Source organism: Caenorhabditis remanei, chromosome III, assembly GCF_010183535.1.
Source record: "Caenorhabditis remanei strain PX506 chromosome III, whole genome shotgun sequence".
Classification (NCBI taxonomy): Eukaryota; Metazoa; Nematoda; class Chromadorea; order Rhabditida; family Rhabditidae; genus Caenorhabditis; species Caenorhabditis remanei.
The window spans coordinates 5,559,143-5,576,290 of NC_071330.1; the positions used below are offsets into that span (position 1 = coordinate 5,559,143).

At 39.3% G+C, this 17,148-nt stretch overlaps 1 protein-coding gene across 1 annotated transcript; it reads right to left on the reverse strand.

Annotated features, from left to right (window-relative positions):
- Window positions 1-10,024: 10,024 nt before the first annotated feature.
- Window positions 10,025-15,750, reverse strand: GCK72_009244 (uncharacterized protein; the record flags this gene model as incomplete). The annotated part of the gene is made up of 9 exons (XM_003092644.2): window positions 10,025-10,138; window positions 10,190-11,282; window positions 11,330-11,826; window positions 11,880-12,618; window positions 12,668-12,929; window positions 12,978-13,886; window positions 14,302-14,346; window positions 14,905-15,023; window positions 15,602-15,750. The coding sequence occupies 9 exons, from the start codon at window positions 15,748-15,750 to the stop codon at window positions 10,025-10,027; spliced, it is 3,927 nt and encodes a 1,308-aa protein (XP_003092692.2).
- Between the last annotated feature and the right edge of the window lie 1,398 nt (window positions 15,751-17,148).

Below are 17,148 nucleotides of genomic sequence, written 5' to 3' on the forward strand. Positions count from 1 at the left end.
ACCTCTAATAGAACGGCACCTCTAATAGAACGGCACCTCTAATAGAACGGCACTTAAAATAATTCATCCTATGTCAAATTCAAAAATGCAAAAAGCTTACAACATCCAGGGATTCCCAGGCCGTCTCCGATCCAAGTACTAACTGGACTCAACGTTGCTTAACTTGCCAGATCGGACGGGATGGCGTGCATTCAACGTGATATGGTCGTAAGCATCTCTACTCACTCCTAATTTCCTACATAATTCCACTCCTCTCAAAAAATCGAAAATTTTTTGCGAGGCCTCCTTGTCGAAATATAGTGGCGGTCGCGGGGTTCGATTCGTGTCGGCTGTTGCCGTAGCATTACTCGGAGGGCACGCCGAAAGCGTCGGTTTAATTACCCAAGTTTGAGGTAAACATTGAAACTGACCCAAAGAAATTTGGCGTTAGCTATAAATTTTGGAACGTCTCCTTTCGGGGAGACAAAATAACTAAAAATATTTGAGAAAAAATGTCGTTGACATTGTTTCCCAGTCGTCTGAAAATCCGAATTGCACTGAACACAGTGTTGGAAACAAAATGGGCAACGTGAAGCAGTGGAATAATGTTTGATTCACGTTTATTAAAATAAGTTACAGTTTGGAAATGAATAAAATTGAAAAAAGCAAAAAAATTCGTAAATTTTTGATTTTTCGATTTTTTTTTCTCTGAAAATTTGTGTTTATAAAAATCGCTCTCATTATTCTTGAAATAAAAAATGTTAAATTGAACTAAACAATATACTCTGTAAAAACTGTATTAAAACGGCACCTCTAATAGAACGGCACCTCTAATAGAACGGCACCTCTAATAGAACGGCACTTAAAATAATTCATCCTATGTCAAATTCAAAAATGCAAAAAGCTTACAACATCCAGGATTCCCAGGCCGTCTCCGATCCAAGTACTAACTGGACTCAACGTTGCTTAACTTGCCAGATCGGACGGGATGGCGTGCATTCAACGTGATATGGTCGTAAGCATCTCTACTCACTCCTAATTTCCTACATAAATTCCACTCCTCTCAAAAAATCGAAAATTTTTTGCGAGGCCTCCTTGTCGAAATATAGTGGCGGTCGCGGGGTTCGATTCGTGTCGGCTGTTGCCGTAGCATTACTCGGAGGGCACGCCGAAAGCGTCGGTTTAATTACCCAAGTTTGAGGTAAACATTGAAACTGACCCAAAGAAATTTGGCGTTAGCTATAAATTTTGGAACGTCTCCTTTCGGGGAGACAAAATAACTAAAAATATTTGAGAAAAAATGTCGTTGACATTGTTTCCCAGTCGTCTGAAAATCCGAATTGCACTGAACACAGTGTTGGAAACAAAATGGGCAACGTGAAGCAGTGGAATAATGTTTGATTCACGTTTATTAAAATAAGTTACAGTTTGGAAATGAATAAAATTGAAAAAAGCAAAAAAATTCGTAAATTTTTGATTTTTCGATTTTTTTTTCTCTGAAAATTTGTGTTTATAAAAATCGCTCTCATTATTCTTGAAATAAAAAATGTTAAATTGAACTAAACAATATACTCTGTAAAAACTGTATTAAAACGGCACCTCTAATAGAACGGCACCTCTAATAGAACGGCACCTCTAATAGAACGGCACTTAAAATAATTCATCCTATGTCAAATTCAAAAATGCAAAAAGCTTACAACATCCAGGATTCCCAGGCCGTCTCCGATCCAAGTACTAACTGGACTCAACGTTGCTTAACTTGCCAGATCGGACGGGATGGCGTGCATTCAACGTGATATGGTCGTAAGCATCTCTACTCACTCCTAATTTCCTACATAAATTCCACTCCTCTCAAAAAATCGAAAATTTTTTGCGAGGCCTCCTTGTCGAAATATAGTGGCGGTCGCGGGGTTCGATTCGTGTCGGCTGTTGCCGTAGCATTACTCGGAGGGCACGCCGAAAGCGTCGGTTTAATTACCCAAGTTTGAGGTAAACATTGAAACTGACCCAAAGAAATTTGGCGTTAGCTATAAATTTTGGAACGTCTCCTTTCGGGGAGACAAAATAACTAAAAATATTTGAGAAAAAATGTCGTTGACATTGTTTCCCAGTCGTCTGAAAATCCGAATTGCACTGAACACAGTGTTGGAAACAAAATGGGCAACGTGAAGCAGTGGAATAATGTTTGATTCACGTTTATTAAAATAAGTTACAGTTTGGAAATGAATAAAATTGAAAAAAGCAAAAAAATTCGTAAATTTTTGATTTTTCGATTTTTTTTTCTCTGAAAATTTGTGTTTATAAAAATCGCTCTCATTATTCTTGAAATAAAAAATGTTAAATTGAACTAAACAATATACTCTGTAAAAACTGTATTAAAACGGCACCTCTAATAGAACGGCACCTCTAATAGAACGGCACCTCTAATAGAACGGCACTTAAAATAATTCATCCTATGTCAAATTCAAAAATGCAAAAAGCTTACAACATCCAGGATTCCCAGGCCGTCTCCGATCCAAGTACTAACTGGACTCAACGTTGCTTAACTTGCCAGATCGGACGGGATGGCGTGCATTCAACGTGATATGGTCGTAAGCATCTCTACTCACTCCTAATTTCCTACATAAATTCCACTCCTCTCAAAAAATCGAAAATTTTTTGCGAGGCCTCCTTGTCGAAATATAGTGGCGGTCGCGGGGTTCGATTCGTGTCGGCTGTTGCCGTAGCATTACTCGGAGGGCACGCCGAAAGCGTCGGTTTAATTACCCAAGTTTGAGGTAAACATTGAAACTGACCCAAAGAAATTTGGCGTTAGCTATAAATTTTGGAACGTCTCCTTTCGGGGAGACAAAATAACTAAAAATATTTGAGAAAAAATGTCGTTGACATTGTTTCCCAGTCGTCTGAAAATCCGAATTGCACTGAACACAGTGTTGGAAACAAAATGGGCAACGTGAAGCAGTGGAATAATGTTTGATTCACGTTTATTAAAATAAGTTACAGTTTGGAAATGAATAAAATTGAAAAAAGCAAAAAAATTCGTAAATTTTTGATTTTTCGATTTTTTTTTCTCTGAAAATTTGTGTTTATAAAAATCGCTCTCATTATTCTTGAAATAAAAAATGTTAAATTGAACTAAACAATATACTCTGTAAAAACTGTATTAAAACGGCACCTCTAATAGAACGGCACCTCTAATAGAACGGCACCTCTAATAGAACGGCACTTAAAATAATTCATCCTATGTCAAATTCAAAAATGCAAAAAGCTTACAACATCCAGGATTCCCAGGCCGTCTCCGATCCAAGTACTAACTGGACTCAACGTTGCTTAACTTGCCAGATCGGACGGGATGGCGTGCATTCAACGTGATATGGTCGTAAGCATCTCTACTCACTCCTAATTTCCTACATAAATTCCACTCCTCTCAAAAAATCGAAAATTTTTTGCGAGGCCTCCTTGTCGAAATATAGTGGCGGTCGCGGGGTTCGATTCGTGTCGGCTGTTGCCGTAGCATTACTCGGAGGGCACGCCGAAAGCGTCGGTTTAATTACCCAAGTTTGAGGTAAACATTGAAACTGACCCAAAGAAATTTGGCGTTAGCTATAAATTTTGGAACGTCTCCTTTCGGGGAGACAAAATAACTAAAAATATTTGAGAAAAAATGTCGTTGACATTGTTTCCCAGTCGTCTGAAAATCCGAATTGCACTGAACACAGTGTTGGAAACAAAATGGGCAACGTGAAGCAGTGGAATAATGTTTGATTCACGTTTATTAAAATAAGTTACAGTTTGGAAATGAATAAAATTGAAAAAAGCAAAAAAATTCGTAAATTTTTGATTTTTCGATTTTTTTTTCTCTGAAAATTTGTGTTTATAAAAATCGCTCTCATTATTCTTGAAATAAAAAATGTTAAATTGAACTAAACAATATACTCTGTAAAAACTGTATTAAAACGGCACCTCTAATAGAACGGCACCTCTAATAGAACGGCACCTCTAATAGAACGGCACTTAAAATAATTCATCCTATGTCAAATTCAAAAATGCAAAAAGCTTACAACATCCAGGATTCCCAGGCCGTCTCCGATCCAAGTACTAACTGGACTCAACGTTGCTTAACTTGCCAGATCGGACGGGATGGCGTGCATTCAACGTGATATGGTCGTAAGCATCTCTACTCACTCCTAATTTCCTACATAAATTCCACTCCTCTCAAAAAATCGAAAATTTTTTGCGAGGCCTCCTTGTCGAAATATAGTGGCGGTCGCGGGGTTCGATTCGTGTCGGCTGTTGCCGTAGCATTACTCGGAGGGCACGCCGAAAGCGTCGGTTTAATTACCCAAGTTTGAGGTAAACATTGAAACTGACCCAAAGAAATTTGGCGTTAGCTATAAATTTTGGAACGTCTCCTTTCGGGGAGACAAAATAACTAAAAATATTTGAGAAAAAATGTCGTTGACATTGTTTCCCAGTCGTCTGAAAATCCGAATTGCACTGAACACAGTGTTGGAAACAAAATGGGCAACGTGAAGCAGTGGAATAATGTTTGATTCACGTTTATTAAAATAAGTTACAGTTTGGAAATGAATAAAATTGAAAAAAGCAAAAAAATTCGTAAATTTTTGATTTTTTCGATTTTTTTTTCTCTGAAAATTTGTGTTTATAAAAATCGCTCTCATTATTCTTGAAATAAAAAATGTTAAATTGAACTAAACAATATACTCTGTAAAAACTGTATTAAAACGGCACCTCTAATAGAACGGCACCTCTAATAGAACGGCACCTCTAATAGAACGGCACTTAAAATAATTCATCCTATGTCAAATTCAAAAATGCAAAAAGCTTACAACATCCAGGATTCCCAGGCCGTCTCCGATCCAAGTACTAACTGGACTCAACGTTGCTTAACTTGCCAGATCGGACGGGATGGCGTGCATTCAACGTGATATGGTCGTAAGCATCTCTACTCACTCCTAATTTCCTACATAAATTCCACTCCTCTCAAAAAATCGAAAATTTTTTGCGAGGCCTCCTTGTCGAAATATAGTGGCGGTCGCGGGGTTCGATTCGTGTCGGCTGTTGCCGTAGCATTACTCGGAGGGCACGCCGAAAGCGTCGGTTTAATTACCCAAGTTTGAGGTAAACATTGAAACTGACCCAAAGAAATTTGGCGTTAGCTATAAATTTTGGAACGTCTCCTTTCGGGGAGACAAAATAACTAAAAATATTTGAGAAAAAATGTCGTTGACATTGTTTCCCAGTCGTCTGAAAATCCGAATTGCACTGAACACAGTGTTGGAAACAAAATGGGCAACGTGAAGCAGTGGAATAATGTTTGATTCACGTTTATTAAAATAAGTTACAGTTTGGAAATGAATAAAATTGAAAAAAGCAAAAAAATTCGTAAATTTTTGATTTTTCGATTTTTTTTTCTCTGAAAATTTGTGTTTATAAAAATCGCTCTCATTATTCTTGAAATAAAAAATGTTAAATTGAACTAAACAATATACTCTGTAAAAACTGTATTAAAACGGCACCTCTAATAGAACGGCACCTCTAATAGAACGGCACCTCTAATAGAACGGCACTTAAAATAATTCATCCTATGTCAAATTCAAAAATGCAAAAAGCTTACAACATCCAGGATTCCCAGGCCGTCTCCGATCCAAGTACTAACTGGACTCAACGTTGCTTAACTTGCCAGATCGGACGGGATGGCGTGCATTCAACGTGATATGGTCGTAAGCATCTCTACTCACTCCTAATTTCCTACATAAATTCCACTCCTCTCAAAAAATCGAAAATTTTTTGCGAGGCCTCCTTGTCGAAATATAGTGGCGGTCGCGGGGTTCGATTCGTGTCGGCTGTTGCCGTAGCATTACTCGGAGGGCACGCCGAAAGCGTCGGTTTAATTACCCAAGTTTGAGGTAAACATTGAAACTGACCCAAAGAAATTTGGCGTTAGCTATAAATTTTGGAACGTCTCCTTTCGGGGAGACAAAATAACTAAAAATATTTGAGAAAAAATGTCGTTGACATTGTTTCCCAGTCGTCTGAAAATCCGAATTGCACTGAACACAGTGTTGGAAACAAAATGGGCAACGTGAAGCAGTGGAATAATGTTTGATTCACGTTTATTAAAATAAGTTACAGTTTGGAAATGAATAAAATTGAAAAAAGCAAAAAAATTCGTAAATTTTTGATTTTTCGATTTTTTTTTCTCTGAAAATTTGTGTTTATAAAAATCGCTCTCATTATTCTTGAAATAAAAAATGTTAAATTGAACTAAACAATATACTCTGTAAAAACTGTATTAAAACGGCACCTCTAATAGAACGGCACCTCTAATAGAACGGCACCTCTAATAGAACGGCACTTAAAATAATTCATCCTATGTCAAATTCAAAAATGCAAAAAGCTTACAACATCCAGGATTCCCAGGCCGTCTCCGATCCAAGTACTAACTGGACTCAACGTTGCTTAACTTGCCAGATCGGACGGGATGGCGTGCATTCAACGTGATATGGTCGTAAGCATCTCTACTCACTCCTAATTTCCTACATAAATTCCACTCCTCTCAAAAAATCGAAAATTTTTTGCGAGGCCTCCTTGTCGAAATATAGTGGCGGTCGCGGGGTTCGATTCGTGTCGGCTGTTGCCGTAGCATTACTCGGAGGGCACGCCGAAAGCGTCGGTTTAATTACCCAAGTTTGAGGTAAACATTGAAACTGACCCAAAGAAATTTGGCGTTAGCTATAAATTTTGGAACGTCTCCTTTCGGGGAGACAAAATAACTAAAAATATTTGAGAAAAAATGTCGTTGACATTGTTTCCCAGTCGTCTGAAAATCCGAATTGCACTGAACACAGTGTTGGAAACAAAATGGGCAACGTGAAGCAGTGGAATAATGTTTGATTCACGTTTATTAAAATAAGTTACAGTTTGGAAATGAATAAAATTGAAAAAAGCAAAAAAATTCGTAAATTTTTGATTTTTCGATTTTTTTTTCTCTGAAAATTTGTGTTTATAAAAATCGCTCTCATTATTCTTGAAATAAAAAATGTTAAATTGAACTAAACAATATACTCTGTAAAAACTGTATTAAAACGGCACCTCTAATAGAACGGCACCTCTAATAGAACGGCACCTCTAATAGAACGGCACTTAAAATAATTCATCCTATGTCAAATTCAAAAATGCAAAAAGCTTACAACATCCAGGATTCCCAGGCCGTCTCCGATCCAAGTACTAACTGGACTCAACGTTGCTTAACTTGCCAGATCGGACGGGATGGCGTGCATTCAACGTGATATGGTCGTAAGCATCTCTACTCACTCCTAATTTCCTACATAAATTCCACTCCTCTCAAAAAATCGAAAATTTTTTGCGAGGCCTCCTTGTCGAAATATAGTGGCGGTCGCGGGGTTCGATTCGTGTCGGCTGTTGCCGTAGCATTACTCGGAGGGCACGCCGAAAGCGTCGGTTTAATTACCCAAGTTTGAGGTAAACATTGAAACTGACCCAAAGAAATTTGGCGTTAGCTATAAATTTTGGAACGTCTCCTTTCGGGGAGACAAAATAACTAAAAATATTTGAGAAAAAATGTCGTTGACATTGTTTCCCAGTCGTCTGAAAATCCGAATTGCACTGAACACAGTGTTGGAAACAAAATGGGCAACGTGAAGCAGTGGAATAATGTTTGATTCACGTTTATTAAAATAAGTTACAGTTTGGAAATGAATAAAATTGAAAAAAGCAAAAAAATTCGTAAATTTTTGATTTTTCGATTTTTTTTTCTCTGAAAATTTGTGTTTATAAAAATCGCTCTCATTATTCTTGAAATAAAAAATGTTAAATTGAACTAAACAATATACTCTGTAAAAACTGTATTAAAACGGCACCTCTAATAGAACGGCACCTCTAATAGAACGGCACCTCTAATAGAACGGCACTTAAAATAATTCATCCTATGTCAAATTCAAAAATGCAAAAAGCTTACAACATCCAGGATTCCCAGGCCGTCTCCGATCCAAGTACTAACTGGACTCAACGTTGCTTAACTTGCCAGATCGGACGGGATGGCGTGCATTCAACGTGATATGGTCGTAAGCATCTCTACTCACTCCTAATTTCCTACATAAATTCCACTCCTCTCAAAAAATCGAAAACCTATCTCATTAGATAGTGGAGCCTTTCCAGACATACTTGTGACATTTCTGTTTAGTGGGTTCTATTGCTATTTCATTTCTTTATTCACCTCACTTATCAGATTCCATTTTCTTGCTCTAATTCAGGAGATAATCGCAATTTTCTAAAACTGTACTTTTCAGATTTTGATGCCATTCGATTCAGCATAAAAAATTAGCTATGGTCACAGTTGAACACTTTTTCCATCAATTTCTCTAAACATGCGATATATGGCTTCGGAGTTTTCAACGCGTTATTGTGCGCCAGTGAGCCGCGCTTAATCGTCTCCCGGCGCCGACAGTGTTCAGTTGGATTATTCTTTGGTTTTGTTTGTATGTCTTCGTTCTTCTAGATGATGTATAAAGATACGGTGGCAATATGTGCCATGACATTTCAAATATATCACACGCTTAACAGTTGTAAGCGTACTGTGAAACTTCTCCCCCGTTGTTTGAAAGAAAATGAAAAACCGGTCTCAATTTTGGAAATAAATCAAGTTGACTGTCGCTTTTCATTATATTTTTTCGATATTGCAATGAATTATTCTTATAAATTCTAAAGCAAACGTTCTCACTTCTTTGTTTCAATCGGTCATAACATCCAGATAATTGACAATTCTGCGTCACATAATGTTTGCTTTTAAAGCATTTTCAAGCCTCCCAAAACTGACGTTTCTCTTTATTTTTTCACTTGTTTTTGTGTTGTACATGTATTTCCATTCATGTGGATTGTATTGTTTGTATTGGAACTTTAGAAAATGTTCAGACAATTTTCTTGTAGATGGGTCATTTTTGAAAATTTTAGAAACTCCACAAACAATTGTCTGAAAATAAATTCTGAAATCAAACTATGCCAAAACCATCTTTACATCCGTACTCATACCTACAAAACAAAAAAAATTCAAAAATTAAAGAAAAACGTTAATTTTTGAAGTTTTGAAAAAGCACCGAGAAGTCATATAAACGCAAATAACTATTTTCAGGAAATCGTTCAGCAAAAACAGAAAACAGATTTGAAATCAGCACAACATTTCCGTTAGTGATGTATATCTCGAGCTGGAACTCCATCTTGACTCTCGCGATCCTTCCATAGTGAGTACGAAATTGAGAGCGAGAAAGACAAGAGAAGAACAACAAATATTGTAAAGTATAAGCTTCATAGACAGGAATATCGATTAACGATGCCACGTGGATGTGCTGGCAAGGCTGTAGAATAGAAGGATTTCTGAGATTTTCTTGAGATTTTCCGCATTCTTTTTATATTTTTCCAGTTGCGATTAGAAGTTAGTATTTCTGTTTTCCTCTCTGTTCATCTCAGCTGAAACATGTCCTTTTGACAGAAATGTTCTTTCATGACCTCACTCTGAAAACTGAAGTTTTTATGAAAACCTCTTTCTTTTCTTTCTACATTTTTCGAAAAAAAAACTTGATTAATCAGGTATCCAATGCAAAATTAAGAATTACAATTTTATTAAAATTTCAAAAAAATAAGAAAACAATTAAAGATGTCACCGAGAAACAAGTGTGAGGAGGGAAAAAGGATCGGAAATAAAAAATTAAAACTCTTAATCTGTTCTGGATCGATAATTATTCTACAACTTATAGTTTACGATATTAGTCTAGAATAGCATAAATGACCCGTAATAGGTTTACAAAACTCTGTGAACGAGAAGGGGGAACCTGTGTTTTAGAAGGGAGCGGTTGGGAGGGAAGAGTGGGGAAGTGAGATGAACTTATTCTAAGGAAGCCACATTGTGGGTTGGGATGATATGTGGGGGAAGGATGACAAGAAATGGGAGCAAGCTTAAACATTGGCAATAATAAAATAACAGGAAAATTAAAGATTATCTCTGCTTTCAGCAGTAGAATGATCCGTTCAGAGGGTCCCCGCCACTGGAAGAACTCGATGGTGGCATGTTCTGACTTAGATCGTGGTACGAGGATGGTGTGGGGTACCAATTCGAATTAGTCTGAAAATTAAACATAATTATTTAATTGAATAACTCAATAAATCAACTCACCACATCTTGAGTATACACATATTCTGGACTTGATTCCATAGCGGTAGGTGTTGAAGCAGTCGTATGGAAATAATGCGGAGATGGAGAAGAGAATGATCCATCTGATGGTGGCGGTGTCAAATGGTTCGGATCACGAGACGGCGGAGTTGAAGCAGTTGGACTTTTCCGTGAACCAGCTCTCTTAACAGCTTTCATTGTTTGACGCCCAGTCTTCTGATTCACGCATTTCTCAGGATTCGTTGGTTTCTGAGGAGCCTCTTTTCGTTCACGCTCGGTTCTAATCCATGTCAGAAGAAACTCTTCGACTTCGTGATGATATCCCTCTCTCGCATACTGCAGTGCTGTCTTATCAAGAACATCTGCCATCGTCACACTAGCTCCATGTCCAACAAGAAATCTGACAGTGAGCTCGTGTCCTTCTTTGGCAGCCAACATCAATGGAGTCTGTCCGGCTTCGTCTTGCTTATCCTTATTTGAATTCTTCATCACTAAGAACTCAACCATTTCGATGTTATCACATAGAGCAGCGTAATGAAGTGCAGTTCTTCCATGATACTTGTCCGAATCTTTTCTCGTCACACCATCCGCATCTATCTTCGCTCCTTTCACCAATAGAAGCTTCGCCATCTCGACTTGCTGTGGTCCATAACTTCCAGCAATCAGCATCAATGCAGTCATTCCATTTCTATCCAACTCATCGATTTCTTTGAGCATTCGAGCATCAGTCAACAAGATGGTCACCATTCGGAAGTCTCGATTCACACATGCCTCATGTAGACAAGATCGTTCAGACTTGTTGAAGATGGTCGGGTTGGCTCCATGACGCATCAAGATAACAGCCAATCGTACGCGTCGAGCGCGGACAGCCAACATCAGCGGAGTATTCTCTTCATTATCGAGAGCATTCACATCAGCTCCAGCCTCGAGACACGAGACACTTTCAGATGTAACCAGGTCTTCTGCTTTTCCATTTGTGTTTCCAGCAAGCCAATGAAGAACTTGTCTTCCGTATTTCGTGTCGACTTGTTTTACGGATTCTCTCGTAATTGCCTCGGTGAGCGAATAGGAACCAGCTGCTTGAACATGGAGAAGACTGAAAAATGATTCATTTTAAACTGGAAATCTGATAATCCTCCTTACATTTTCTCTGCTGGCAACGCTTCCGGCATCACTGGTTCTTGTGGCATGATGATCACATGATGAGCTGCTCCTCCGGCAGCATACTCTCCAACAACTCCATTAGCCAAAGTTCGTGGATAAATCTCCTGGTATTGTTCTTCCGGTCCAGGAAGATAAAACTCTCTGCGTACTCGTTTCGGCGCATTCAAATACATATTACTGTCATTTAATAGCGAGACTTGACTTGAGTAAATCGACGGATTTTGTGGAGTCTGCTTGTCGATTGGTGTTTCCATTGGAGGCGTCCAGACTGGTGCATGAATTATTTTTCGTTTTCTGCTTCTTTCCGGCTCTCCAGCTTTGACCATAACACCGGCAACGACAGTTCCGAGAGCGAAAAATGCAATGACTACAACGAGGAGAATTTGATTCCGGGACATTCCCTCTCCGACATCCGTATTTCTTCTTGGCGTGGCAACCATTGCTTCAGTGATGGGGAATCCGAGTGATTGTCGCCCCTAAAATGTGAAAATAAAAAGTTGAATCTCCAAACACATGCAAAAAAACCTACATCTGACTTCACAAGTCCAGCTGCAATCAAATTGACAACACTTTGAGCGGTAGAAAATCTACACGTAGATCTTGGTTGACAAATCTCCTCGACTTCCAAATACAAAACAACTCCAGTTATTTCAGCACTTCGATACTTTCGAACATGATGAGAGAGTACATGTTGAGCACTGAGTTTCTTTGTATCCATTTGGAGTCTCTCTGTTTCATGTTCACCATCCCAATGGAAGACAAGCGGCCCGGTATCATCTTTTTGAATACGAACAGCTGCACGAAGATGTCGGCTGATCTCCATCAATGTGTTACCTCCAGTTTCTTGAAAAACGATCGGATCGATTTGGATGACGAGTCGGATATCATTGAGAATCATGGCTCCAGTTTCATTGTAACAGTCGCCACCATCGAATCCGCATCCAACGAAACTACACGCGTAATCGCATTCGCCGTCTCCACGTTTCTTCATACAATATTCTCGAATATCCTTCGGACATCTATATAATTCCGATTGACAATCCAGTCCATCGTATAGACATCCTTCGTTATTGCACTCTTGATTACAGATTCCATTTGCAAACGAATCGGCACATCTGGATGGATAACGGCACTTGGAGAATGGTTGCTGACCTCCGGAACAGTCCCCGCCGTCAAATTTGCATTCCTCTAGATTGCATTCGGGATTACAGACTCCATCGGAAGCACGCGCGTCGCAATTTCTCTGCTTGCATAGATCACGAACGAGTCTGAAAGTAAAATCACATTGTTGTGATAGAGATACAAGCAAAACCTTACACTTCTTTTTTCTTTTCAATCACCAATTTCTCCTGACACATCGTTCCAGTGTATCCGAATGGGCAATTACAGAATCCACTGCTACCCTTGTTTCTGTCGAATGCTTCACAGAATCCACCATTCAGACAAGGTTTCCGGCTACAGTCGAGTCCATCCCTAACCTCGCAATATTCTCCGGAGAATCCGAGAGGGCATGAACACGACAAGCTTCTTGTTCCCACTGAGCAGATACCTCCGTTGGCGCATGTCGTCGAGGCACATTCTGGAAATGATTGGTCAAAATTACTAACTAAAAGGAATGTATACTCACGAAGAAGTCCGTCGCAATCTGGTCCGTAGAATCCTGGTGGACAGATACACGCATATCCATCACCGACATCGACGCATCTTCCATTATTCATACATGGATTGAATTCGCACGACGTAGAAATATATTGATCCACCGATGTCCAATTACGTTCACAACGATCACCAACGAATCCAGGCGGGCATTTACAGAATCCATTTATGCATCTTCCATCGTTGAAGCAAGTTCCGTTGAATCGAGAGCAATTCGGACGATTGAGAGGAAGTTTGCAATCGGATCCACCGAATCCAGGAGGACATGCCTGCTCACATTTGTGCCCGATGAATCCCTGCTTACATTGACAAACTGGAGTACGATCAGGCAGATGGACGCAGTCTCCACCATTCTTACAATGGTATTCTAGACACATGTCGACAGTATCCTGACAGTGTTTTCCTTTGAATCCATTTTTGCAGGAGCAGACGAATCCTCCAGCCAAATTCTGGCATGTTCCTCGATGTGAGCAGATACCTTCGTCGAGACACTCATTACGATCTTGTGTGCAGAATTCTCCTTCGTATCCAGCATCACACTCGCAAATGAAGTTTTTGTCATTCCAGAACTTGTCGATACACTTTCCGTGATTACAAATTTCATCTCCCAATAGCGTACAGTTTGTGAGTTCGCAGAAAGTGCCAGCTCTTCCCGGTGGACACGCACAGTAATAGTCGTTGATTGTGCTGACGCATGTGGACCCCGGGCGACACAGATGGTTTTTGCAGTTGTCCGTTCCAATTTCACAGTATGATCCACCGAAACCATTTTTGCATATGCATTGGAATCCACCGCTGAATGGAGCACATCTTCCTTCGTGACACGGATTGTTCAGGCATGGGTTGACGAGGTGTTCAATTTGGATTTCGCAGTTGTCTCCTGGAAATAAACTTGTTAGTTTTAAGCGATATTTTATTTCAGCAAGTATAGCGCCGCGGAACACCTCAAATGAGTCTAATTCAAATCGAAATTTGAAAAAAATCCGCCGGAAGTTTGTTTTTTCTCATTGCCCCTAATCGTTCCCATTCACACCTCATTAACCAAGCTGACTGATTTCCTTTAGAGATGACACAAGGTGTCAATCTTATTACGAGGGAAAAGAAACACAACGCAACACTTTGTTTGACCTTTTGAGATCAAAATCTACTATGGCGGTGTTTTTCTCTTGATTCTACAGAGCTCACGAACCAAGCGCCAAACAGTGATATAAATTAGGCGCCTCCAAAATATCAAAACATGCTTTTCGAATAATTCAGCCGAATAGTAATGAGGTGTTTCTTCTTTTGTTTCTCACCTTCATATCCAAATGGGCACACTTTCCTTCCGTCGGTGGAACAGTCTGAAAGTAAATTTTTCGTTATAATCACCTTGATATGTTCCCACGGCTGCCATTCTTCGATGCCACCTGCTTTGGGGTCAAATGACCGCAAAACAGAAGGAATCGGCAATGCGCCGTCGAGTCGTCTCCTCTCCTCTCAAACCGAACATTGATAATAAATCGCGCCAAAAAGAAGCGCATCGAATGAAACACAGGATCATCGAAGGGAAAATGTGCGACCCTTAGCTATCTATCAACAGCGGCGGCGTCGAATTCGGAGGCGCCAAAAACATGACAAATGAGCAGGCAAATTTTAGTAAGTGGACGCCGCGCATCGCATTGAATTTGTCATTACGGGAAGAAATATTATGGGGACGGTCGCGTGTGTATCTAAATTTCAAAATAAGAATATTTCTAATGCTTGACTAAAAAATCAAGCGGGCACTATCAAAAGAGGAAAGACAGTGTACTTATGATGGATGACGCAACGGGAAAAATGCCGACAAAAGGGGACAGATGAATTGAAATTTGAAAAAATAGAGAGAAGAGACGACTCGAATTGATTTCAACTCGATGTACCTTTGCAGATACATTGTGGATGCTGTCCACTTTCATCGAATCCACACTTCTCATCATCATCTTCGCATTCGAGATTGCACTCCTTCTCGCAGAACTCGCCGCCATATCCATTGTCGCATCTGAAAAAAACAACGATGAGATGAGTATATTAGTTGTTGTGCCGACGACACGCTAATTCAATTGTTTTTATTGGCGGGTGTCTCTCACTAATAAATATTCGCCGACAGCAATGGGAAAGTAGTTGTAAAATGCGGTAACCGCAGGTATCTCGTCTAGGAATTCAGTTACCAGAGATTTTTTTGAAGAAATCGCTTTCGCCTCGCCACCTCTGTATTCTCTTGATGCCCCTGTTCGAATGAAAGATTTACGAGATTGTCCCCCGAGAGACCACCTGCTGTTCTTCGCCAATAAACTACCGATTCGGTGTGAATTCTAATGAGAAGCCGGGTGGTGGCACGCTCTTCGGTTAATGTGATATTCCTCTTTCTGATTCCGAAATGAACAATACGGGCGAGATATCAAAAATGATACGCAGATTATCCAAAAAGTACATGCCTCACTCTCTTTTCCCAAAACTTTCCCATGCCTGTCTGCCAAAACTTTCTTTTTCTTCGCTTCAATGTTTTCTTTGTGTCACGCTCGATGAGAATACGCGACGCGCGACATGGGAGAATGATATATATATATATATGCTTACCTGCACCAATAAGTGTCCTTCTGATACCCATCCATACATTTTCCGTGTGGAGCACACATCTGGCCATCCGAACACAGACCGCTTAAAATCTGGCTCGTTGCTGTCTTCGAGTAGAGCAGTATGAACGCGGATATTATGAAGACTCGCATTGTTTTTCGCCGCTTCTCGTTTTGTTTCAGTTGTTCGAGATTCGAGTATTGATATTAGTATTGAATGATGTTATTGTACATGAACCTGGAAATATATCGAAGATTTAGTGAAAAGAGAATAAATCAAGATATAATTAAGTAATCGAATGAAGAAGAGGGGGTCTCTCAAATAAGAAATGAATGACATGGTGGCATGCCCGCCCACTTTCTCAGAGCGGCTGTTGCAATGTCTGTGAGGAGAATGGGCGGTCTAAAAGGGAAGTCAGTGGTTTTTTTGGAGAAGAACACCGGGTAGAAAAAGGACAGAAGAAAAGAAATGAGAATAAGTGAAACTCATTGATTACATTATTTTATGGGCGACGTGAAGAACACCACCAGTGCAGGTTGCGATACGAGAAGAAGATTGTCGATTTATGGGCTTTCCATTGATCAAATTCCGTAGAGAACGGATAGAAAAAACGAGTGAAAAGCGGTTGCGGATATGGACAGCGGAAATCAGGAAACATGATTCAATGTTAGCATTGATTTGAGACTAAAATCGTCGGAAATTGAAAACTGATCGAGTTTCGAACAAATGGGGTTTTGCTGACATCAAAAAACTCGCAAGTGTGTTTTGCCAGAGTTATCTTGATAGCGAAAATGATTGAAAAACGACAAACACACTCAGAGTGACTAGCGAAACTGTTTTACAACCGAAATATAGAACTGAAACTTCATATTTCATGTACTTCTACCAAAAAACTCTAAATCAATCGTAATTATTGACGAAAAACATGCGAAAAGCGCTCAAAACACCGTCTTAATTAGCAGTGGCTCAAAAATACACTCTGAGAGTGAAACTAGTAGTAAGGAGCAAACAATATGGCAATTTTCATCCGAAAACACTAAAATTGTTCAAAGAAACACTACTTGAGATGAATAATTGTCAAAAAAATAGAACGAACCGCCTAAAAATGACCGGAAGACATCTGTGAAAAACAGAAAAAAGTTTGAATCTAAAATTTCCCGCCTTCGCGGCAACAAATTTCAGTCCGCAATCGGTGACCGTAGTACTGCGTACCGTAAGCAAAAGTACTTTTTATTTTGGTTTATTTTTTCTATTTTTTAGATTGTTTTAAAATTCTTTTCACACAAAAAACTGTTTTTAACGGACTTTGAAGCCAGAAATTGCGTGTCGAAAAAGTAATACAGTATTTTTTGCCGTCTTTCTGTAAATACAAAAACGCATTATTCGATTCGAATCGAGTCTGGAATAAACATACAAATATTCTATGCTCCTGGACATGTTTATACAAAGAAAAAACATTGTCATACATGATTCAGATAAAAATCAGTCAAAAAAAAGAATAAAAGAAGTAAACGGAAAAAGGAAACCGAAGTGCTAAATCAGAGAAAAGA